The following is a 26,276-nucleotide window of genomic DNA, read 5'->3' on the forward strand; positions in this document are numbered from 1 at the left end:
CATGGCAACATTTGGTTTACCTTAAGCTGGAGGGACAGCTGTATTAAAAGCAGGAATTATCATAATCAGTCGCAACTGCCTCCTCCCCGCTTCACCTCTCTGCATATAAAACTTCCACATTAGGCTTAAGAGTACAACGGCTTAGCGGCTGCTCGCCCTACATCTGTCTTCCCGCCACCACCACCAATCAGGAAGGTGCATTGAGGGGGGGAGGGGTGGTCCGACATGATGGAGGACAGCTGAGAATTAGAGAAAAGAATGCAGAAAAAAAATTAAGGCAGGAGGGAATTCAAACCTGATGATGCGACATCTCTCACATGCTTTCACTAAGTTGGGAGTTTTCCGCATATACAACATGCACACATACTGTATGTTTATCAATACTTGTCACTTTTTTCAAGTTCGACCTCTTCATGGTTGTCTCACATTCATTTACAATGTAAAGTTATAGTTTTTTACAAAGCTCATTTCTCCAAGATCTTTCCAGTTGTTTACAGGACCACAGGTTGCAGTTATTTTCAGAATGTACTGATGAACTAACTACATGAGTGGAGTAGTTTTTTTTTTTCCATGTGTGTTTTAACGAATGGTTCAAGCATATAATGAAAGCTTTCATTTTACGAATGTTTCTCATTGCTGAAGTGTGGTTGCAGGTTTTTCCTTTTACTGAATTGACAGTTCTATCTTAAAGTGAGCTGCTTTCGTTGCTGAATGAATTGTTCTAGTCATTCTCTGGTGCGTGCTCACCTGCATCAGTGACAGCAATAGAACATGCATTATGCACAAGAACACGCACAAAGACAAGCATTAAAACATGACATGAAAGTGTGTTCTAGCTGGAGTACACACAGCTTCTATCCAGCTTTTTTCCTCCTCCCTCCGAGGCCCTCGGCACCATAAATCCGACTGATTACTCCGCAGCCCTTTTGCTTGACTGCACCTTCACAATCAGCTGTGGCCGCCAACAATGAGGCCCTGATGAATCAAACATCCATGGCATTAGTTTCACCTTGCTGCCCCTTTCCCATGCGCCGCCGCCTCTTTGTCAGACCCGGTTTGATGGGAAGGACTACTGACACTGGCTGCACCTATTGACAGACGGCTCTGTAAAGACAGAGCCTGGAAGTTGAGGATCCTCCCCCTTTTTGTTTTGGGTTTTCCCTTACTCACAAAGGTAAGCACCAAAGTGCCACAAGCTTTGATTGGAGCATTTTACTTTCTGAGGGTTCCTTCAACAAATGTGATGTAATCTAAACATAAACAGGAAGTACAAATTAAGATGTCAGTTAGTCGATCAATAAAGATGCTGTTATTAAATATTTTTATTACTCAATGTATGTACTTGTATGTACTATTACTAGTACAGGAGTAATATTTTTAAGCGTAAGTCAATACTTCACAGAGCATGCTTAGAAATGTAATGTCAGTGTAATGTACAGTCACTGAGTTCTATCTCCTTTTTCTCACTCTACCTACCACGTATCTTACTTTATTTCTATTTTCCAATGTTAATATCTAGTTGTGTAGTCTCTTCATCACTAGTCACCCGGTGTCCCCTTTCCCCCCTCCCCACTGGGGAGGGGCTATTTTTCAGCTGCAGCCTCCTGACTTTCCGGACCCCACGCTGGATGGACGTCCTCGCTGCTACCCCCATCTCACCTAGCTAGATGGACCGCTTCTTGTTCCTTTACTCCACTGCATCTTTACGGACTGTAACTTTGCCTGCTAATTCCTATTAGCAGTCCTGGGGCTTCCTGTCTATCTGTCCTGGGAGTGGATCTCTCCTGACTGTGGTACTCCCCAAGGTTTCTCATTTTTCTCCCGAAGACTCAGGAGTTTTTGGAGTTTTTCCTTGCCGACATGGAGGGTCAAAGGATGGGGGAAACCCAGGACTTGAATTTATTTTTTCATCTTTGTTGCTTCATTTGCTGTTTCTGATTGTGTATCATATTGCCTCTGCAAAGCCCTTTGAGACAACGTTGTTGTGATCAAGGGCTATACAAATAAAATTGAAACTTGAATTAATGTAAAAATGTGGGATGCACTGATCCACATTTTTTTACTCCCACACTGATCCTGATACCTGAATCAGGATATCTGTAAATACAACTCCGATATCAGATTTTTTTTTATCATTATTCAGGCCTTGGAATTTAACTACTTGCTTTATCTGCCTCCCCTCCTAAAAAAAAAAAAAAACTGAAACTTATATAAAGGTACATAATATACAATAATGCAAAATCGACAACATTAAAAAAACGAGTCAGGGGACAATAATCTTTTGTAAAATAATAAAAAGGACTCAAAAATTGAAAGTTAGATGGACTGAACTAAGTACAACGCCTAACCAAGGACAGTACACAGACCATATCAGCCATCTTTCAGTATATTATCCGCGTCCGTCCGCATACGTTGAACCCCACTCACCTCGTCTTGAACCGGAAGTTGCGATGGGCTTAACAGACAGAACTCACAAATATGGACTCGAAATCAAACATTGGCATTGTGTTTCTCTTGATGAAATAAAACTAAGAAGCATTTTTAAAGGTTCTCCCGTTGTTACATTTTGGCAGCGCATAGAAGAGGGATCTGCAAGTTAGGTCCTCGAGAGCTGCTATCCTGCTTGTTTTCCATGTCACCCTCCTTTAACACACCTGAGTCAAATGATCAGCTCATCAGCAAGATCTGCAGGAGCCTGATAACAATCCTGATTATTTGATTCAGGTGTGTTAGAGGAGAGAGATATAGAAAACTAGCTGGATAGCGGCTCTCGAAGACAAGACTCGCAGACCCTTGGCATAGAGCGTAAGCACATTTGTGCGCCTTGAATGACAAGGCCTTCGATATGGCTCCTGGATCGGAAATTTTCATAGGCCCGATCCGATCCGATCTATGAATTAAACTTGTATCGGGACACGATTCCAATACTGGATCAGGTCGGCTCCATCAAAAAGCTATCCACTAGATAAATTACTTGAGCATTAAAGTCTTTGGGGTCTCATCAAGACATTGCTACCATTGCCTCTTGTATAATGTCATTTGCATATAACCTCCTTAGGTGTTATATATAATTGTGTTTTTGCTTGGACCTTGGATGTTTAAGTAAAGCTCATTGTATGATTACATTACAAAGAATTTAAAGGACAACATAAACTTCTGGTTCTCTAAGGCTAGGTTCATACTACAGGTCTTAATGCACGAATCCGATTTTTTTCGTGTTTTTCCGACTCGAGTCAGGCATTAACTTGACAGTCTGAACGGGACAAGTCGCATAGAAGTGGACCATTTCAAATCCGATCTGAGTCACTTTCGTATGTGGTTCAAATCTGATCTGGGCCACATTTTTTCAGAACGTGACTGGCGGTCTGAACTGTCAGGAGTCCCAAATCGGAATTCATGCAGCAATTACGTCAGCAAAGAGCAAGAGGCACAGAGGACGGCAGCCATGTAGGCATTAGCGCCTAGCTTGAACTCTGCTTTTAAGCAGGAAGCGGGCTTGACCACAGTCATAAAAAAAATAAAATGAGGAAAAGAATAAGCCTTACATTTTTCGATTTTCATTCTGTGCGCCGAATGAGCAATATTTTATAATTGCACACATGGCCGAGTCGGGGCAAACTGACGCACCCACATCATTTCACGCACACACGTCAAGGCTCATGTGTGTGCGTGTATGCGTTCTATCAGTCCATGTAAACTTTGAATATAAGGCTAAACGGGGATTATTAATGTCTGTTATTTGTGTCTTCTTTTTGGAAATCAAAATATGATCACTGTGGAATGACATAAAGCTAGCATGTGTAATTTGTTTTGATGCTTCTGCGCATGCGAGTCTCTTTCCTGAGCGTATCTCGGACTGCGAATTAGTGCGCATGCGTGATACTTGAATAGTCTCAATGGACAAAGGCATGGGCACGCCCAAAAAACAAAACACATATTGAAAAAATCGAATTTGTGCATTAAGACCTGTAGTATGAACCTAGCCTTAGTTTCAACATGCAAATAAAACAGGGTTTCTGAAAATTGATGGATTAATTGGCTGCCACTTCTAGAAAATTGAGACAAAACTTTTCCCCTCTTGAGTAGAACTAAAATACCTTGTGTGTCTTCATCTGCTCAGCCACACAGTGTCATTATACCTGCAACGGGAGATCAAACCCCGGATGTGCTGCGAAAGCGTTGGAGGCCACTAACAGCCTGTATGGCGCCCCGCAAGCATGAAGGACAAAGTGCTGCTGTGCCGCCAGAGGCTTCCCGTAATGAGACCCGAACACTGTTGTCATTTTTCCCCAAAATACACATTTTCCCTAAATACAAATGCATAGATCAGTTTCTTTCCAAACTGATGTTCCCATGAGACAGCTCCGCCAAATAAAAAAAAAAATAGCTTGGCTTTATGACCATTACACGCGAGACGAGAACTTCATTCACCTATTTTAATTTTGTGGGTGCAGTTTAGTTTCAAAGTAAAAAGTGTTCTACTCATTGAATGAGTGGGTACTAAAGTGTTCATCTTTAAATATTCATTCTTTTTCCAAGCTGCTCATGCTAACAAGGGTCGTGGGGGTGCTGGAGCGTATTCCGGTATCTTTGGGCTGTAGGCGGAGTATACCCTGAATTGGTTACCACAAGAAGATGAACAACCATTCACAGACACACAAACACACACTACTAGGGACAATCTGGAGCGATCAATCAGCCCACCATGCATGTTTATGGGACTTGGGAGGAAGCCGGAGTACCCGGAGAAAACCCACGCAGGCATGGAGAGAAGATGCAAACTCCACACAGTAAAAGCACTCTGCTTAGAACTTAGCTGGAACATTGAAAAACCGACCCACTTCATGGACGCTGTTGGAAGCCATCCAGCCGGCAACACAAGTACCTTAACCTTGATGAGAAAAAAAAAACAGCATTTATGTTGTTTTGGACATAATCATGTAGTAAGCAATAACCGGAGCCCGTAATTAGCCTACTGTAGAGTAAAATCATAAAAACAGTGTAGTGATTTTAAAGCATGTAGTGATTTTAATTCAGTCAGATCATTGATACAATGAACTGAGACATAAGTACAGTATTAGAGAGCTGTAACCTGATCAAATAACAGATATAAGACCTTTAATTCAAATTAGCTAGCTATTGGTGCAGAAATAATGCATAGTTTTGAGTTTGTGAGTACTCAGAGAGGTCCACTACTAAAATTCACCAACCTAAACCAGAACTTATTCAGAGCTCTGGATTTACAGTGTCACAAAAATGAGAAGTGTAAACTACCATCTACGAAAACGAGGGGAATCACATAAATTTGTACTGACGGGACAGAGCACGTAACACATGTAGATGGAGCGGTTTTATATTAGAGGACTATTTCATTTTGAAATGATGAGTGTTGAGAGTGTTTTTAAGTGTGAGTTTAAAGAGTTTAAGATTTAACAATGCGAGCACATGGAAGTCAACTGCCTTCCTGCTCGGTTGGAATGGATTTACCGTAATGCTTGGATAACGCTGGTACGCAAATTTTAGGGTCCGCTCATTTGAACATGGGAACACGACCGCCTGCTGGCTAGACCGCAGTCACGAACTCCTACTTGTCACTAACTCCTACTTATTGTTCACTCCATACTTATTTTTCCTGTGTACGTATAAAATATGTAGGGTCCGCCGTTCACGCATGTGTAGTGACACCAAACCCTACTTATTTTACGACCCTACCTATTCCTCCTGATGCCAGCCCATTGGCCCACTGGGAAAATCCCCAGTATCCCCATATGCTAGTCCACCATTTTCAGCAAGTATAAGAAAAGCATAATTGGCTGATAAATTGTTTACCATTTCGACTTTATTAGCGAGTGCATGTATGCACACACACAGAAACAACATATTTGGAGTGTGTCTGTTAAAAAAAAGCCACTTTGTTCAGGATGATGGCTGGCTTTTAGTCCAAACATGTGTCCGAGTGGAGTAGCTTAAATCTGCCCACCTGTCCACACACTAATCCATCCTGTATCATGCTACACAATTAATTAAAAGGCTTTGATTAGCAACCTACATTCATAGTATTTGCCACACAGCTATGTCAAAAACACAAATGCTTGAAGAAATGAATATGTAAAATAGCAACAAAATTCTGACCGGGAGAAGGACAGCATGAGCTGTGTTCTCAACGTTTTCAGTGGAATTACTGAGATTAAGAATTATCTAGATTATATCTGTTGTATGTTTGTGGCAGAATGGAAATAATGAGCAGCAAATCTGGATTAGGTCATTCGCATCACAAGGGGGAATTTATTCAAATGATTATTGTGAGCTGCACAACAACCCCTGCGAAGGGTGATGTAACACCACCTTTACGCACATGCGGGCATAAATATGTGTCTGATCCCGTTTCTCTTCATAATACTTTCGCACACACGAGCGAAAATATTAAAATCTATGCAGCTAAAAAGTGTATGTGGGGGGGTTAAGTGCGCGTATGTACACGACCGTTACAAAAGCAGGTTACGGCGGTGCACAAATGACACAGTGCAACAGATGATGGGCATTATCCCATCAACCTGCTGTTTCTCCACACACTCTGGGCTCCCTTTGAAAGGACAGTCTGGGTGTGCGCATGTGTGTGCGTGGAGTGGGTAAAAGTGGGAGGGGTGTTCACACACTCTGGCAGTCATACACACATACACACACTGCACCTGCCAAAGACAGTCTCTCAGAACAAGGGACACTCAGGCCGTCTGTCCGTCACTATTTTTCAGAATTTTTTTCATTTTGTTGACATGCGCTCATACGCACACACACACAACTCAAATTTGTTATTTATAATAATACACACATTATCGAAATGCTCTCACACACACTATTTAAATGCTGAAATACACTGTCATATACTTAAATGTGATCATACATTAAACTGAAATATCTGTTTCAGTTGTATGTGGGAGTGTTTATATGAGAACATTTTAAATTATTGATACGTATTTTTGTGAGAGAGCAGTTTGTTAGTGTAAATGTGAGCCACAAATAATAATAATAATAAACAACACTAGCATGTGCGGTTGAGGATGTAAAAATATTGAGGGAAAAATATCTTTAGTGAATGTGAAAGTGTGTCAGTAGTGCACATGAAACTATTTCAGTAGTGTGTCTGACGGTGTGTTATTAGTTGGTATGTTAGCAAGAAAAATGTCAGTAGTGCGTGAGAACGAAGAAAGGAAAAACAATCAGGAGTTTCTGTGTGACACAGTTCAATTGTGTGTTAGACACCATGTGCAAAAACTGTATTTCAGCAAGTTAATCTTGCCACAGCACGGGTTTGCACCTCAGGTTGTGTAGGCAGAATAATAGCTGTATCATCAACTACATAAAATGTCAAAGCAGTATGACACAGTGTAACCCATCAATGAATTCAACAAGGAAGAGGAAACAGCACAGCAAAGCGTGGACAGTAACTTTTACTTGTTAGTTGTTTGCCTGTGTTTGTGTGTCTGTGTTTTTTCTCCATTCCTATTTGTTCCCCACTGCAACGACTCCATGACTGCGGGGGTTGATACCCCAATAAGAGTTCCAAATATTGCAACCGTGTTATTTCATTTCTCTTCGCACATTTCGATAATACATTGACAATTTGTACCGAACCAAACTTAGGGGGCTTAATAAGGTGTCTGACAAAAGAGCAGAAAATCGGCAAACACCAGACAGACGTACGCGCCTAATGGGTATGAAACACACCTCGCCAGAAGGTTAACTTCTCTGCCTGTAAATTGCTGTCACCCCCCCACCTTTGCCGCCAACAATAGGCTCAGCAGTGCCCTGGTGATTGCCTCTTTTCACATGGAAATGGCAGCCGCTTCACGTCCGCCAGGTTCCCCTGAGCGGTGTACAAATGACAGTTTACAAGGCGATCTGGGATGGATTGGAGACAGCCGCAAAGGTTGGAGGGAGCGAACGGGATATTTTTCTCTTTTTAAGGACAAGTGACATGTAAATTAGCTTAAAGAGCGCCACTCAGGATGCTGATGGCACCCTAATTGTCACAGTCAATTGTGGCCAACAATCTCTTCAGTCGGCACAGCCCTTGACAACAAGGCCGCCGGCAAAATAGGCTCACCTCAGTACACCCTCTTCGCTGTAACCTTTTTTTTTTTCAGGAAGTGGTCAACTTGCTCCTATCAACATCCTTCTAAATCCTTTGAGTGTCAGGATAACAAACGAGCGTCCAACCAACCGTGACTTTCCCGGCAAGTCGGTAAACTTTAGCAGCGGAAGAGGCAATGAAGCGCTGCTGAAATTTATTTTTTTTTCCCCAAAAAATACAAAATACAAATGTCGGAATGCGCAAAACTCTAGAGGCTTGTCAGATAGGCCTCAAATTGAAAGTTAACTTTTCTGTAAAGTTCATGAAAAGATGATTGTTTGCATCTTGCTTTTTCAGTTTTAACACGTTTGTCAAAGTCTGCCTATTAGCTGACTGAAATGTGCTTTGCTAAATTGAGATGATAGCATTAAAATTTATCTCAAGTATTTATCATTTAAATTTAGATATACAATACCGTAATTTCCCGAATATAAGGCGCACCCGTGTATAACGCGCACCCCAAATTTACTTGTCAAATCTAGGGAAAATTATTGTACCTGTGTATAACGCGCCCTAATTTTAGCACCAATATATAGAAGAATACAAGAAAACAGAGCTCGTGTACAGATACAGAAATGTCATTTTATTGACTGGTGAAACACAGCACAAGCATAGCGCATTGGTAGTTCAAAACATTACCGTAAACTGACAATATGTACTAAAAAAATATGATCTGATAACTTCTTGAACTTACCAGAATCCAGGAGAAAACAAAACAGATGTGGCTTTTCTTTTAAAGGCTGCTGTATAACTTGCTCGTTTCATCATGATGAATAAATGTTTCCTCCATGGATTGATACGGTAAAATGAAAGTGAGAACGTAAGTCGGAAATCCGAGAGAGCTCATCGCTGTCGACACGACAGTAACAATAGGAACTATTGTTATTTGGGTTTGAGTTTCCCGAGGGACAGGTATAGTTAAAGGACATAGAAAGTCTGTGTTGTGTTACGTTTGTTATGGTTCGAGTTGCGGAGCTGCAATAAACGTTGACTCAAATCAGTTCATGAAACTAAATTCTGTGCTTTATGAAGAGTGAAAAAAGCAGAATTTAACACAGACGAAATCATTCGGCCGATCAGAGTGAAGTATTATCGAAACAAAATGGTGACATCACGTACCGTAATGGTCGGCAACGGATCGCCGCATACGTTTCTTCAACACATGGCCGTGTCAATTAAAAAAAAAAAAAGTTTTATATATATATATATATATATATATATATATATATATATATATATATTTCTGTCTCCATCCATGTGCCTATGTATAATGCGCACCATGATTTTACAAGTTGATTTTGGGGGGAAAAAAGCGCGTTATATTCGGGATATTACGGTATTATTACGTGTAGGTCTGATTTCATGACTTTGTTTGCAATCCAATGGAAGTTGAGACATCCACTAAATGTTTTTTTTTTTCTTTATCCTGAGAGTTGATGCAAACACTTTTATTCAGATCTCATTCAAGGTACAATTGCATATTTTCAAAAATTGTATTGTTTTCGAGGGGTAATAACACCATATAGGAGGAAATCTGCTGATTTCCATGACTGCTGAAGTAGACTCCAAAAATATATCATTTGAACGATCAAAACTTGCTTTGCTTGGATTGTGTCGCTTAATGTACAATAAATGGGGAGCTTGTTCGTTTATTGCAGTTTTCCTTCTGTGGCTATTGTTATTATTTTCACATTTGGATTATTGTCTTCTTTTTTCATTGTTGCAATATTTAAATTTTTAATGCCTGTTTTCTTGAAGCCCTGATGCACATTCCTTTTTGTGTCGCACACTTTTTTGATCCAAATTAGAACTGTTCATCCTTGGTGAAGATTTGTGCTTTAGCCAATGTTATTCCAGTTTTGCGAATATTTTAGATAAGTTGTTCCCTCGGGGTTATTAAGATATTCTACAGACTACATAGAATGCAACACCCCTGACTAGGAAGCATTTTTTTCTCTCACCAAACATGTTTTTACGGCCGTTGAGTGGAAATGTGGGACAAGGTTCCTGCAAATGTACATTTGTTCTTTTCATGGAGTCTTTGTGTCCTGAGAGGATGTGCACTCGTATTAAGAGCATGGCAATATGCAAATGAATGTTGAGATGAGAGATACAACAATTATTCAAATGTTTGATTAATTATTCAGCGGAGACACTGTCAATTATTCATTGGGGCAAGCGATAAAGTTGTGCTTTTTTTCTCAGCAAGTAAAAAGTTTACTTATGGGAACATCTGACCCTGAATCAGAAGCCTTTTATGCCCAAAAATTGAATTTACTCTTTTTGACTACTGATGTTGTGGTGAGCAGCCAGGTGACCCTAATAAAGTGAAATTGTCATTCAAGGTTGTATTAAATGCTTTATTTACTCAATCCGGCATCAGCAACTTCATTTAACATGCAGCTGTTTGTATCAGAGGGTGTTTTTTGTGCTCGTCTGGAGGTGGTAGCGCCGTGTGTGTAAGCGAATAGCAGAGAAGATGCAAAATCAATAGCTCTCAGTGCAAACATTTGTTTGTGCTTGTTCTCCTTCTTGTTCGAGCGAGAGAGATCAAATGTAAACTCTTCATTTTACACGTTGGAGGAGCTCTCACACATCACATGGCCCGGCCGTCACCTTCCGCTCTCTACTGGTCCGTCAATCTCGGCAGCGTGGCGTTGGCGGCTATTGGAGCTCGAGCCCGTCGAGAGACACGCGGTTTGATGTTGCGAAGCTGGAAGAGACGCAAACAAGCAAAGGGGAGATTAAATGGGGTTGGGGGTGGGAGGGGGAATTATTCTTGCTGCCGCGTAGTCAAACTCCTGTCATTTTTGTGAGTGTCTTAGGCCATCAAAAAAAAAAAAAAACTGGGCCTCGAGAGCTGTGGAGGTGAGTCTTCATGTTAGTGGTCAAACTCTCACTGTTTTACTTCCGAGCAAAGGTAAAAGTACCAAAGCATCCTTCACGATAGACATGCGCCATTAGTAGTGCAGTTAAATTTACACTTGCAGACAATTTAGTTTAATTGACCTAGTATGGATTTTTTGTATTGAAAGCAGAAACCAAAGAAAATACATGTGGGCGCGAGCAGAACATTCAAACTTCACACAGGAAGACCAGAGCTTGGATTTCAACCCAGGACCTTTAAACTATGAGACATGTTTGGTAACCAGGCAACCAGGGGTCCTTGCACTACAAATGGCACATTTGTCAGGTTTTCCACCATTTTTCAGCAGCGACATGATCAAGTTGTTTCAAGATGAATTACGATCACCTGATTTAATCCAAACTAACATGATTTATTCATGTTGATTTTACAAACTCGAAATTATTGATCACCTCTCTCATATAAGAGTGAAGTCGTAGGAACAGACGGTCATGATATCACTTTTGGGAGAGCACTATGACAGAGACCCACAGATAAAATCCTCCATGCGGATTTTTCCGTTCCTAAATTTGTGTGATTCTTATGTGACTCCCACACGTCTAAATCGGGACCATAATGGTAGATGAGTGGCGAATAAGTTTTGTCTTGGGGCTGTGGCTGCTGCAGCGTCTTCACTTGGCGTGCAGCCTCTGTACATACAGCAACACAAACCCTTGTATGAATTTATTCATAAGAGAAGCAGCAAGCATCACACGCTCATATTTGTACATTTTTCTCAGTTGAGTGCAGCTTTGACGAGAAGGGGGGAAAAAATCCATACAAAAATAAACTGCAGATTGCATTTGCAACATTGTATGGCGCTACATTTTCAGAGAACTTGTGGTGCATTTCTGACCTCTGACCTCCTTGAAATTCATATGTTGCTTGCCTGCTGTCATTTTGTGCTCCAAATTCAACTTAATCCTGAGTTTGCAAATTCAACTTAATCCTGAGTTTGGACCTATCTGACACATATTAGAATTGCAGTCTTGTGCTTGAAGGCACATTAAAAATCCTTGTAAATAGAACACATATTGATTCAATTAGACAAAATAATCTTCATCAAATTTCTTTCCTTCAACGTTGTATTAAACAAGCAGACAAACAATTCATCATCTTGTAATCACTGTTTTATTATCAAATTTACATGCAGAATAAATATTAATCCAGCAACGACCCCCTCAATTAACAACATATATGGATTAAACACACCGCCCCCCCCTCCCCCAAAAGGTCACACACACTTAATCCATTTACACGCTGAATATGCGGCCACACGCACAAGAGCCCGCGTGCGTGGAGAAAGGCGAGAGGTACCACTTCAGGCCCGCGCGGATGAATGGATCTGCTGCAGCCGTGTTGTGTTCAAGTGTGAGAAAGAGCGGCATCCGCGCCGCTTCGTTTACATGCAAATACCCTAAGAGCAAATTAGGTTTGGCAATAATTCACCAGCGCCCTGATTCACGTTCAACGGGAGCAAAAGTGCCTCACACTAGAAAAGTTGTCCGAAATAAAATCCAACTCACCTGAGTCCTTTTAGCAAAAAAAAAAAAAAATAATAACTTGCCGTATTAAAATAATAATGATGATGACAGTAATTATAATTATTATTTAAAGATTGAAGCTTTTACTTTGTTCTCTAAGTAACAGTAAGCCTTCATCTGTATTTTTGTGATGTAAAACCGAAAAGGGGGGACTGATTGATGATTTAATTAGCAATCCAGTAGCGACCTGCAAAGGAAGGGACACAAAATAACCCTTTATTTACATAGCCAATCAACTCGCTGCGTGGGCGGGGCTTGCTCGATCACACTCTCTCGCTCTCTCTGTCTGTGGATGTGTTTGTGCATGTGTGTGTGTCCTCGTAAGCTAGAGAGAGAGAGAGCGTATGAGATGGTTGACTTCTTTAATAAATGTGGGGTTCATCCTCTTAAGTGGCCTCCAGAAGCGAGAATCACTCTAATAAACCTCGAAAATGTCGATGATATTCGCATAATATTCCTGCAGGGACTCGTGCAGCTCCGCGGACACTTTACATCTCTTTATGTCACTTTGTTTTTCGTCTATTTTTATTTTTTATTACTTATTATTTTATCTTTTATAGTGCCACCAGAGCTCCTAAAAAATATATGTATGAGTAACTGTTGAAATATAGATCGTCACATTAGTGCAAAACCTTAGTGTATTATTTTGATTAATTTTTATTATTTATCATCTCACGCAAGAAAAAAAGTGCAAATTAGTATGCAAATCATTCTCGCCTATGTTACATTTAAGTTATGTGCTCGCAGGCAATGCGAGGATCGTCTGTTCTCCCAGATTAAAATAATACAATTATAAATTATAATTTTAACATATTTTATAGGCAACATTTTAAATGAATTCCAAAATGATTGACATTAAAATACATTTGTTACCACCGTTTGTAAATCAGGAAAAACAAATATTAAAATGAATGTGTCAAACTGTTTTAGTTTTCATCAATAATTTGTTCAAGTCATTCACTCGCAGCATGAAGAGCGCGCATATGTTGTTGCTAAATGAAATAAATTCAAAAATCGCTGTAAATCTATTTTGCATTAAAAAAAAAAAAAAACACACATATTTTAAATTGAATAACTGCAGGTTTGGCGATCCTCCAACAGTTTGCGGTCAATGAAGCGAACTATGAACACGCGCATTTCTGCCAAAAACAAAAAGTGTAAATAGACATTTTGGAGAGGGAAAAAAAAAGAATCCTTACGTGATTGCGGCTGCCGTGGACGTGCTTCAAGTTCCCCCCCGCGCACACACATACACACACAAACTCGGTGTGGACATAGTTGGTTTCACTGTGCAAAAGAGAAGGATTGAGAAAGCGAGAAGAGCAGGAGGGGGCAACAAGAGAGTGTCGGGGGTGGGATAGAGGAAATACAAAAATATATATATAATAATAAGTTGAAGCCAGAAGATGCTCACGTTTGGCTCCCCTCAATTATCCCCTCCCGTGAAGATAGGTGGCGTGCGTTTCAGGGGGCTTCTCCTCCGTGTGCACTGCAAAGAAAAGGAGGTGGAAAGAAAAAAATGTCATTAGAAGAGGCGGAACACGTCAGTCCCGACCCAGGTTTGTTTCCTGGAGTGGGTGTAAGACATCAGTTGTAAACCTGCCCGAGCAGGACGCGCGCTCCCTCCCTCCTCCCAACCACTAGCAGGCTTTATTTCTAAGGCTTTATTATCACCGCTGGACCGGAATCCGCTCACCGCCGCGCTCCGGTGTCATCGGACCAACACCAACGTTTGTCCCCGTCAGCAAGCAGGTACGTTCCTCGTACTTTCTCTTTTAATTCTCACTCAAAGCGGACACTCTCCACTTCATCGCACTCGTGCCTCACTTGAAACTTACCTGCGCAGGTGGATGAGTGGCTTTCAAAAATAAATAAATAAATAAAAACATGCATGCGCAGAGGCGGGCAGTGGGTTCGACTCGTAGCCGGTACAAGGCACTCCTTTCCCGGCGTTTTGCCCCAACGTTGCCCTGGTCTGCTCTGTTGTGCTCGGAGAGGACCAGACGTCGCCGGTCCGCCCGGTCGGTCCACTTTGTACCCACTTGTGCCATGTTGTTTAACAACTGACACGACCGCTTGTCATTTTAAACTGATTCGCCCGTATTGGATCAGCTGGTCCCATAACAATCTTTGCGCTTTTCTTTGTGCGTAATTTGTACATTCTGTGCGTTCGCCACCACGTTTTTGTTTGGTCCATTTTTAGTAGTCAGGTTTATAACTGATTTGCTATTATTTAACGATGCGTGTGCATGGTGTCACAATGCAGTTTGTTTAAAGTTCTGTTACTTTTCCCCATTCAGGATTCGTATGTGCACGCCCGTGGAGACCCGTTTAAAAGTGGCTCAAATTGTGATTTATTAAGTTGCCTTTTCTCTTAGTGGCGAGATTTACGCTCAAAACACTATTTGTTACTTTAAATTTAAAGTTAAAATAGAAAACAAAATTGGGAAGTTTTTGTATTTAAATGACATTTCTTGAACGTTTACATAATGTTGACTAAGTTTATCTTATTCCATTGATAATTTACAACTCTTGCAGTCATGATGATATATAATATTTTCAAAATATATATTTTTAAATAATATATATGTATATATATATTTTGTTATTGTGTACATCAGTTAGCTTATGTGGAGGTCTTCACTAACTGTCGCTGCTCTTGTCTCTGTGTCTGTGCGTGTTGGTGTGTGTCCCCCGTCAGACTCAGACGACAAGCTGAATCCAAGCGTTCGGGTCCATGCGAGCTGCAGTCTGAGCTCAAGCGCGCACTTCTAAATGAAGCAGGAGATGATGGCGGATGGGCCCCGGTGCAAGCGTCGAAAACAGGCTAACCCCAGACGGAAAAACGGTAAGAGGTCGTCCGCCGGACCTTTGCTGCATGTTCGTGTCCCATTTGCTGAGAACTCCAGTCCACAACGGGACAGACGCGAGCGAGCCTGCACCGTGTGACTTTCGGGGTGTGCTGTTGAGCGGGGAGCAAAGTTTGGCTTGTTGGAAAGTTGTGCCGGTGCCGACGGGCCTCTTGGCTGGGACGGAGCCGTCGTGGGTGGAGTGGCCGAGTGTTGTGGGGGCTGTGGCTGCTCACAGGACACGCGCGACTTGTGACTTTTTTTTTCTCTAATGCGCGTGTTGGTGTTTGCTTTCACATATACGGTAGTCAGATTTTACCACTTACTTTTATTATTATTATTTTTACTATTTTTATAAAACAATCTGACACTGAAAGCCACGCGGTTGATCGCTTGCCTCCGTGACCGTTAAAAATAAAGGACTCGCCGTCTAAACTCGGACACTAATTGGCGCGCTGGAGGTGCACATTTATTGCTTTTCTTTATCCATTTGAGTGCACACTTTCCCACAAGAGGCAAATGTGCTGTGACATTTCCTGGCCCCGTTATTCCTGATTATTCCACACATACGCGCTGTGTGTGTGTACGTGCTTGCGTGAGTATTTGGGCGCGCGCTCACGAGTGTGTGAAACGTGAAGGCTGCCATGCAGCTGCTCAGAGCAGCTTTGCATTTTGGTTTCATCATAGTCCACGGAGTTGTTACATTTGTGTTATATTTTTAAAGCAGTACCCCCACGGATTATTTATCGGGATCAGATCTCATTTATTGATTTGCTGGATCAATGGTCGGTAAACTGTATGTTCCAGGTCTAAAAAGCAGCATCTGCTTGGTTTAAACTTGTTCACTTAATTGAAAAAATAAAAATAAATATATATACATATTGCTAGTATGTTTAAAAACAACCACTCTTGGCTTTTATTCCAAACGTGTAAGAATATTTCTGATTTATATTTGTCTATTTTTCATCAAAAGAGCTTGGATGAAAATAGTTCCAGCTCTGTCAATAATAATATATGACATGTAAGTACCCTGCTTGATACCCCCGCCACCCTCCCCACATTGCTCCTCTACTCTACTCCCCCCTGGGAACGTTGAGTCTCATTGAGGTTTGGCGGCTCTCCCTTCGCTGTCCGCCTCTCTGTCCTGTCCCTTGCCACAGCGACGGGTTTAATCGGGCTAGCGATTCAGCAAGGCCCGTTCGTCGACTTCACTATCTAATCAGATCCGAAATATGAATGAGAAATCTTGCAGTACTAGTGTCAGGACATGGCTTTATGAGTTGTTTTTAATTCATTTTGGCCTGTTTGTGATTCACGGGATGTTTTTTTCAGCCATCCAGCCAATTAGTATTAATGAGGCCTTTGCTCACTAAGTTGTCCAAGCGATGACATTCTCATCCAGATGACTGTTGGCCTTCAGGGCTTGAGGTGGCACACGGTAGCGCTCTCTGGCCAGTGTGTCATGTGATATTTAACCACGGCTCATCACTTCCTCCTGCCTGCACTCCAACATAATGTTTCAAAGTAACTCACACAAAGTGAAAGTTAGGCCCTGGCCAGGTGTGGATAGTTGGAGTGTGGAAGTACGCTCCACCTTTCATGATCGCTGCGGATTTTTTGTCAAGGGCAAATCCGGTGATAAGCCATGAAACGTTTTATTCCTCTCGTTAAAAATCCTGCATTCCCCTCATCTGAATCATTTCTGATTTCCCATTGACCTATGACCTTTGAGCATCAGGATGTCCCCTCGGAAGTACAGTATACTCAGATTACATAACAGCTGAAGCCTAGTAACGCACTTTACATGTCGCCTAAATGACACTCTGTATATGTGGTGTGTGTGTGTGTGTGTGTGTCTAAGCACGCATTGAGTTTACACAATGCCACATTTGTGCCAGTCCAAACAATTTGCCCATTACTATTATTCTGCAGTCTTTTTAAAGTTCTGTGGGAGAGAAGCATGAGCGTTTGGGGAGGGAGAGTGTGTGGGGGGGCATGAGGGAGTGAGACAAGGTGCTCCCCCCTCCTCCTCCTCAAGGTACAGAGGGAGGGAAGGAGGAGGTTTCGCAGGCCGCTCGCGGACAATTGATTGTCAGCGGTAATGTGTTTCATTTACATGTTTATACCGTCAATAATGGCGGGGGGTTGTCCGCCGCGCTATTCAGCGCCGCCATTCCCATACGGGTCGCCAATTGTGTGCAGCCTTCCACTCCTGATGGCTTCTTCTGTGCAAAGAACTATTTCACGCCGCGTCCGTGTTGAAGGGATTATTCTGTTTGAGCAAGTGAAATAATTGCAGCGAGATGTTCCGGGTGTTGCTGTAGCGTGGCGGCGAGGAGCGTTCTCACACCTCGACCTCATCCAAATAAGAAGTTTGTGACAACCACAAACGGCCGAACAAGAGGTCAGAGTTGTCCCACCGCTACCGGCGTGACACCTTTGGATTTGTTCATTCCATGGTTGTGGTCTATATAAATACAAACATATATAAATAAATATGAACACACTGCTGGGTGAGAGAGCATGCATATTATGTCTCTCTCCTTCGACTTTTACCCTCCATATTTTTAAAAATTAAATAATTTTTTTACTTGCTATATTTTACTCATTTTATCATTTTCTGATATGACGTTTTGTCTTCACTGTCATCTGCTCTGATATGATATGTGTCCTAGTTCAGCAGCATGTGTACATAGACATGCACAGAGTTGCTTGCACCTTTGATAATACACATAAAAGCAAATAGTGTGGCTTGTGGCTGCAGGGACACACACTCACACACACGTAGACACCCCCCACACACACACACTAATGATCATCTCCTCCATCGTGGACATTGGAGAGAACCTTTTTATCCCTTCTCCTCATCTTCCCTAATATAGCCAAGAAAAACAATTTCTGACGCATTTTATTTTTACATGTATTTTGTATTTCTTCAGTTTTTGCATCCTCGACCACCGCGCTTGTGTGAAGATGTTTCTTTTCTTTTTTCCTTTTTTCCCCCCGCCTGGCGGCCAGAGAACGCACACTCGCAGAGGCACCGCCGGGCCAGACCCCTGACACGGCGGGTCTTTGGAATGCCTTAGGTACCATTTCACTTTGGCTCACATCAATGCTGACCTGAATGCCTTTCATATCTGATCCGCCGCGTCTCTCCTGGTAAACATCCCCCGGGGGGAGAACAAAGAAAGGAGCTCCTCTTCTGCTGCTTCTTCTTCTCCCTCTTAATCACAATTCAGCCCCTCTCGCCGCCAGCAGCAGGGCTGCACATTTGCATTCAGCATCAGAAAGGGGGCCGAGATGAAAAGGGGGGGGCGATGGAGGCAGATGAGGGAGGAAGGGGTGGCTGCTGGAGAGAAATAACTGGGCTGTTTGTGCTTGTTTGTTGCCGGTCCCCTGGTTACAAGCCTTTTATAGCCTCCCTCCTTTAGTGGGGGCCCGGGCCCCTCCTGACACACAGATAGTGTTACGAGATGGCGTGCTCGCACTATTCGTGGACACTCGCGCTTCTTAAGAAGAAGCGGCGGGCTTGTGCATCCGTGAGCAGGTGTCGTCTCATTCTTGTCGGGTAAAGTTGTGACCTGCAAACATAGGCAGGTGTCTCACAAGCTCCGTCTGTAACTGATATCTTTATCGCGCACCTCCCAGGCGGGATGGATGCAAATCTTGAGCAAGGATGGGGAGATGTGAGCTAAGGGGGGCATCATGTGATATGGATTTCTTTTTACCCTTTCTTTTCCTCACACAGAACTTTTTTTTCTCCCTTTTTGGTTAAGAAGAAGGATTATCGGTACACCTTCCCTCCCCCTCTTCCTCCTCCCGGCCAAGCTGCGCAGGATTTAGGCAGATTTACTTCAGCAAACACCTTTGGACACTGGTGGGGGTGTGGGGTGGTTGAAGGAGAAAGAGTCTGTTTGCAAAAAGGCCCTTTTGTTCTGAGTGGTTCTGGATAATGCCTTACCAGGCAGCCATGATATTAACCCCTGCTTTGGTGGGACGGGGTGGCTGGTGTCAGGGGCGGGTGGAGGGCAGCATCACTCTTGGAAAGGGTGTGTTAGAGTCCTCAAACACACACACATATGGAGTCAGTGCCAAAAAGTGACGACTGGCCAAGATTCAGCAAGCAGAGATACAGATGGGACTTTTGCACTTAGTAGCTGAGACCATGACTGCATTTAACTAGGTTGTTTCTCACCACTACGTTCAGATTCGTGGGACTTCACCTGTTGTCTTGCCCACCTGATTTCATTTTATGCTTCCATGTTACCCCCACCCCCTTCTTTAAGTGTAAAAAAGCAAACACAATTCTAGACCTCAATGGTCCGGTAAATACCTGCACGCATGCGTACGCTCCCCGTCTACAATGCTTCGCTACGGCAGGACGATGCATTTTGAAATATCACGCCTCATTTGAGTCAAGTGACAAGTCTTTATGGGGCCCATCCGGTCCGACTCATCCTACTGTTTTTTTTCTCTCTGTTGCTGCTTCACACATTGTCACATTGTCAACATGTTTTAACTATTGAGGTAAATTTGGTGCAAAAGTAACTTGAACTTGCAATGGTAAAATTATACATGTGAGAAAAGTATCTGAAAAAAAGATGGTTTATGAAGTCAAACAACCTCTTCTGATTGGCCAAAGTTGCCAAAGCACCAAACCAGCGCCCGCACTAATCCTACGAGTATGAATGACTTTTGCAATGTATGAAGTGCAACATTGTGTTTATTTTGTTTGGAGAACTACTGGACAGCCTTTGCGGCTAAATTGTAAGACAAGATACATTTTCTACAACTACAGATTTACATTAGAATTTGTTCTCGCTTGAACGACAACATTTATATTCTGCAAGTACAACTTACTTTTGTGCCAAATTGACCTCCATATCCAGCACCGTTTATTTTTACATAGTTGAGAAGGTTGTCAATTAATTAAACATAAAATCACTCGTAACATTTTGTTTGAAAAGCAGCACAATCCCTTTCTGTGATTTTTAAAAATATATTTCTAGTGACAGAGACGATAAAATGTGCAGGCTCTATCTCTGTTTCCTTAAAAAATAATCTCTTCAATTGCCCATTAGAAAGATTTATTTTTTTTCCCAGTTTGACTTGCCGGCGGTGCCGTCTGTAGACATGACACCTTTGTGCAAACACATTTGGAAAGTCGTTCACTAAGCGTGTCAGATCAGCACACACACTCATGTACTGCAGCAATGATGTGATGTGTTTGATTGTCGGTGTGTCTCCGGGCAAGGTCAACAGCACATGCAACAATCAATAAACGATCTGTCGAATTAAAGCATAGTCATATGTGGAACGCCGTGCCCACACCCCGCCCCACAAGATACCTTTAACACGTTAATAGAACATGCTATTTGAAGTGGGATCACTTTGCTCCATTATTCACCAGTACCCTGCTTGCCAGCCACCTCAGAGCGCCCCTCTCGTTACCTTTCTCTAACGAGGACTCGCCTGCGCTGCTCCGTGCCATCACATGGAATTCAGATGTGTTATCTCGCTTTAATTGCGGCCGATTGCCAAGTGAGATTAACAAAATTAGGTCGTTTTGCGGCTGCACACATTTCTCAGGCTTTCATCTCACCACTGATCAAGCGGCCCCGCTAACCGGAGGTTGCAGCCTAAAGAGGAAATGGTCAGAAATTACATGCGGCCTCTCTGTTATTCAAACATACATTTAACCTCTGGCAAGAGTGAGTCAAGGAGAGATGAGACGTAGATGTGGGAGGGGTGTAGAGAGGCAGCACCCTTTGCTTTAAATGTCAGCAGCGGCACAGCGCACGAACATGTGGAGCAAAGTCGAGCGTGGTAAAAAGTCTGAGAGGTGAATTTACGTGTTAATAGGTTCTGACTGGATAGGGCGCCCCCTCCCCTGAATGCCGCATGTCCCACTGCTGTCAAAGGCAGATGTCAAACAAACACCTCCTCAGGTAGCGGGGGGATAATCACGCCGACAGGCCTGTCCACCGCCATCCTGACAGGCGGCTCAAACCGACACCGCAGAGGAGACATCTGCACTTTCAGGTTGCACCTCATAGGAAGTGTTTCGATACATGTTTGTTGCCATGAGGCTGACGTCTGATGTTTGTGTGGCAAAGGCGGCTTATTTATTTGCAATTAATCAGCTTGATGGTTATGACATGTCATAGGTTGACTGCAGCGGTATGGCCGACCTCAATCCAGGTGTGGAACACCATCCATTTGAGTGTTTCACATATTTCATACATCCAATTTAAAAATCCCACCGCCAGTGTTGGTCATTATGGCATTAGTCTGTCTCAAACAGCGTTATTTTTTTCATTAATTAGTAATTAATTACTTTTCCCTTCTTTGCAAAGTTGTTACCATTACTGAGGATGTGGAGGGGCGCGTTACTACAATTTGATTGAATGAAGCGCAAGTTGTCTGATTTTGTCACCGCTTCCTGGGAGAGAGCAGAGCAGGTGGAGGGAGGAGGGAAGAGGGTGGTGACGCCGTTGCAAACGGGATGATGATAGGCTAGGTGACATAAGCTTTCTCATTAGCATTAGCATTTAGTGTGACGATCGTCATTTTAAACTTAAACAACAACAACAACAACAACTTTTCTCCATACAGTTCGTGGCGTCTAGGTGGGTGCAATTAATTGAAAATAATGTACTGTTTTCCTGTTGAGTGTGCATTATCATCACCAAATTGGCGTTGTCCTTCTAGATGCTACAATATAATAATATTGATATGTTTTTCATGACCAAAAATAGTCACTTGCCCTAAACTTTTTTTTTAATACGTATTCATTAACCGTGTGTGATGTTTATTTGTTTGTTTGTTTGTTTTTAATCAAAACAACTAGTGCAAAGACAGGAGAGGCAGGACAAACAGAGCCTCACCTGCATATGGAAAAATATATCTATACATATCAAGGGTGTGACGATACACACAAGTCACGGCTCAGTACGTACCTCGGTACGGGGGTCAAGGTTCAGTGCGAGTTCAGTACCACAGGAAAAACAAAAAGGCTTTTCTCTCACAGAATTTGAAAGGTAAAGTTGGCATACCATTACACTATAATATAGATGATTTATTATTATTATTTTTTTTTAATTTAAAATGTGTGACCTACTTTTTTGTTTGTTAGAATGAAAAAAAATAGTTGAATTCAATCAGTTGATATAAACATCTCAAAGTGAAAGATGTTATAGAATGTATAATGTAATAACGTGTAGAACATGAAAAGTAACGTCAGTTACTCTGCTGAGTAACTAATTACTCTTACAGTGAGATAACTGAGTTACTAACTCAATTAATATAGACCATGAAAAGTAACGTCAGTTACTCTGCTGAGTAACTAATTACTCTTACAGTGAGATAACTGAGTTACTAACTCAATTACTTTTTGAGAGAAGAAATTTATAACTGTCACTAATTACTTTTTTAAAGTAAGATTAACAGTGCCCACAGCACACCAACAGAGAAAAAGTAGCCATTTCATTTATAGAGGAAAAATTATTGATGACCTGTTATAAGAAATTAATTTTCACATGGATAATTTCACAAATCACTGATTTAGACATTTGTTTTCGAAACAATCCTGGCTAAAAGTTTGACATCCGTTGCCTCTTAGCAGTTAATTACTGCCACCCCAGTCTGCATGCACCCCCACCCAGGGAAGCAACATCCTTATCGCCCAGCATTCCTCAGATAAATTGCACCAAGTTACTCTTATTACTTTACTACCTCACAGTGGTCAGGCTCCTACATACTGTACTTAGTTGATTTGGTATCATTTAATGGTCATGTCACTTCTCTGTTCTGTTCAGCGCATTTTTTCAATGTCCCACACGCAAAGTAATAAACTAAAAGTAAAATGGCCTTGCTCTCATATTGTGAAATGCACTTCCTTTCTTGCTTGGAGTGGGACACTTTATACAAAATTGTTCATGTAGGTTAGGGTGAGGGTTACGTAGGTTAGGTTTAGGGTCACGTAAAACTGCGTTTTACATTGACTTCTTATAACTGTATGATTTGTATAATGTGGTATTTGACCGATTCATGTAATATTTGTAAAATGTTGTGTTTCAGTATTCTATGTACATTTGCAAACCCACGACCACCGTAACAATGTAAAGCATTTTGTCACTTAGGTAGCTGTTCCAAGTTCCAAGTTAACGGTAGTTTTAGACTCTGTCCTGATATTTCTTTTCCTGCGTTCTCGGCTGTATCCTGATATTTCTGTTGCTGCCTTCCACAACTTGGCTGCGACCTCCGGAAGCGCCAATCACAGTTTGGCTAATGTTATTATGTTTGCTAATTAGCAGCAGTGACTGGCAATGACTTTTCGGTAATTAAAGTCATGAAATATTCATTTGTGCTACCTTTGCAGCAGCCGTATTTAATTGTGATGATATATAGGCAATTAATACCTCTTATTGGCTAACAGAAGTCCTTTTTTTATTAACCTGGTTTTGAAACTGTCCATTTCTGTGATTATAAAACGATCTTTACCTCAGTCAGTTAGGAGCTTGTATGTCTGGTAAAGCACCTCCCATAAGAATCTGTTGCTATTTATAAGTCGACCTATATGATATATATCATCATATCATATATCCTCATATCATATCATATCATATATATGATAATATATATTAAATATCCCTCCATTTTGTAAAGTTCTGATCTATTGTTGTCGGTTGTGGGGTACAACAGTTTATTGCAGTTGACTAAATCTAAATCAATCATAGGACTGACACATTGAGATACTGTAGTTCTTTCACCCCCCAGTCAATTTTATTTTATTATTTACCCCCCTCTCACTCTCTCTCTCTCTCTCTCACCGTGGCCCTCAGAGAGAAGCAGACTTCACTTTGTGATGAAACTTTTAGTGACTCTGGCTGTTCCATTTCCACGTCACAAAAAACCCTGCATCCCCTGCCCCCACACCTCACTCATCTAACCTGCACACACATGCTCCTTCTTTCTGCCATACAGTATATCGTTATGAACGTTAGCATGGGAGAGGCGAGGGTGATTATGTTTTTAATTATAATTACCCTCGCCCCTCCTCCCACCACCTGTTTGCAAATAATTTAACGGTTTCCTATCCTCTTTGGCTGCTGCATCTTCTCACACCACTCAGTGTTGCACCTTCTCATGTCTTCAACATCTTCTTCTCCACTTGCCCCCCCTCCCCACTCACCATCCCCACCCCGCCATCAGCTTTGCAAGCTGACGGCTTGATGACCGTTTCGACAGGCCAGCATTGAGGTAAAGCAGTGTGACGGCAGAGTTTTGTTAAGCTCAGAACAAAGGCTTGGAGATGCCGGGCCGGGCCATTGTCCTGCGCACATATTGGCCTCTTTTGCAGGATTTAATGCTCTGTTTACCTCCAGCCAGTCACTGCTAATATTCAGAGAGAAGCTCCGTCCTGTTAGATGCACTTTAGGGTGACTGAAGAGAAGGGAAAGTTTTATTTCGTGTGAGTGCATGCGCCTTCGTGTGTGTGTGCGTGTGTGTCTGGACTGTCCCCTGCATGCTCTCTGGACAAACTGAAAGCAGTGCTCAGTGGGATTAGAGAATGAGTGTTGTTTTGGGGCGGGGGGGTTCATCGGACAGAGAGCAGGGGGATTCTGGGAGTTTATTTTCCTGACCATGTTTTCAGGCAAGTCCACTTACAGTTTTGTCTCGCAGCAAATGTGTAAAAGTGGCTCTTTAAAAAAAAAAAAAAGAAAGAGAGAAAAGAGAAGGATAGCTGCCACTTGCAGCTCTTCTGGGAAAAACGATCCCATTTAAGCTAAAAAGAAAAAGTCGCTGGCGTCTTCAGGAAACACGACATAGTGGTTTGCCTTTGTTTTTACATTAATTTCAAAGCTAAATTCCAGAGCAGTAAAGGCGGGCGAAGGCGTCGTTGTGGAACCCAATGTTACTTTGATGAGCACATAAAGATTGTGAGCCGGTGCCAGCAGAACCCATCTGTGCTGGAGAGTGGAGGACTTTGGTTAACATTGCTTGTTTTAAGGTCAAAGCCCCACACCCCACAACAAACTGTTCCCAATGATTGACAAGCTGAGACTCTAATTGTTTTCAGGGAAGAAAGATAGTAAATCCCCTCCGTCTTGCTGTGGTAATTAAAGGGTTAACTGGATCAAAAAAAAAAAAAAAAAAGCAAAGAACTTGGTGTTTTCCCCCTCCATTGGCAATACAGTTACAAAATTACAACAGATAAGAAGTGAGCAGTGTTTATGCAATCAACCTAACCAAGAAACAAAACAATTTAATGCGGCAAAATCATCATTCATCTGCATTATAATTGCCTCTCTCGCACACATCTACCAACATGCTTAATTAAAATTGTGATTAAATGCGGCTGCAGAGCCTGCGAAGACACACGCACACACAGATACCCCACCACCTAAACAGGTGCTACACTGTTTAAAAGTAACGAGAAGAAGCTAATTAGCATTAGAAATTGTCAAATTGCCTGCAAGAATTTGTGTTAATTTCAGTCACTGATGAGGTAATTCATAAGGGGGAGGGTGTAACATGAGCATGATTGCAGCAACACACAAATATGGCATACAGGTGAATCTGTTGACTAAATACTGAAGATTTTTTTTTTTTTTTTAACCACACGCGCAAACACACTGGAACCCCCAAAACACAGAAGTTATTTCAAAATTTGACTTGAGTGCACGTGGCTCACATATGATCCAAATGTTGGTTCTACACATAAAGGAAAACACAACATTAAACTGGTGGCTCGGAATTCTTTTTTTCCACCCGGCTGTGATCGGCTCTCTGCTCGGGATGTTGGCCGCGGTCCTTGCTCCCACTCAGACTTTCCAGAACCTTCA

At 42.0% G+C, this 26,276-nt stretch overlaps 1 protein-coding gene and 1 long non-coding RNA gene across 4 annotated transcripts in view; one reads left to right on the forward strand and one right to left on the reverse strand.

The window, feature by feature from the left end:
* Positions 1-10,470: 10,470 nt before the first annotated feature.
* Positions 10,471-14,532, reverse strand: LOC130932173 (uncharacterized). Its single transcript, XR_009067363.1, has 3 exons — positions 13,995-14,532; positions 13,780-13,867; positions 10,471-10,844 (listed from the first exon to the last, which is right to left on the reverse strand). It is a non-coding gene; the product is annotated as an uncharacterized LOC130932173 (long non-coding RNA).
* Positions 12,971-26,276, forward strand: part of zeb2b (zinc finger E-box binding homeobox 2b) — a 75,468-nt gene continuing 62,162 nt past the window's right edge. For all 3 annotated transcript variants that reach the window (XM_057861609.1, XM_057861628.1, XM_057861618.1), the window contains exons 1-2: positions 12,971-14,332; positions 15,282-15,428. In XM_057861609.1, coding sequence (XP_057717592.1) covers positions 15,356-15,428 — 73 coding nt within the window. In that variant the 5' untranslated portion in view covers positions 12,971-14,332; positions 15,282-15,355. The remainder of the gene's footprint in view (positions 14,333-15,281; positions 15,429-26,276) is intronic.

This window comes from Corythoichthys intestinalis, chromosome 2 (assembly GCF_030265065.1).
Source record: "Corythoichthys intestinalis isolate RoL2023-P3 chromosome 2, ASM3026506v1, whole genome shotgun sequence".
Lineage (NCBI taxonomy): Eukaryota > Metazoa > Chordata > Actinopteri > Syngnathiformes > Syngnathidae > Corythoichthys > Corythoichthys intestinalis.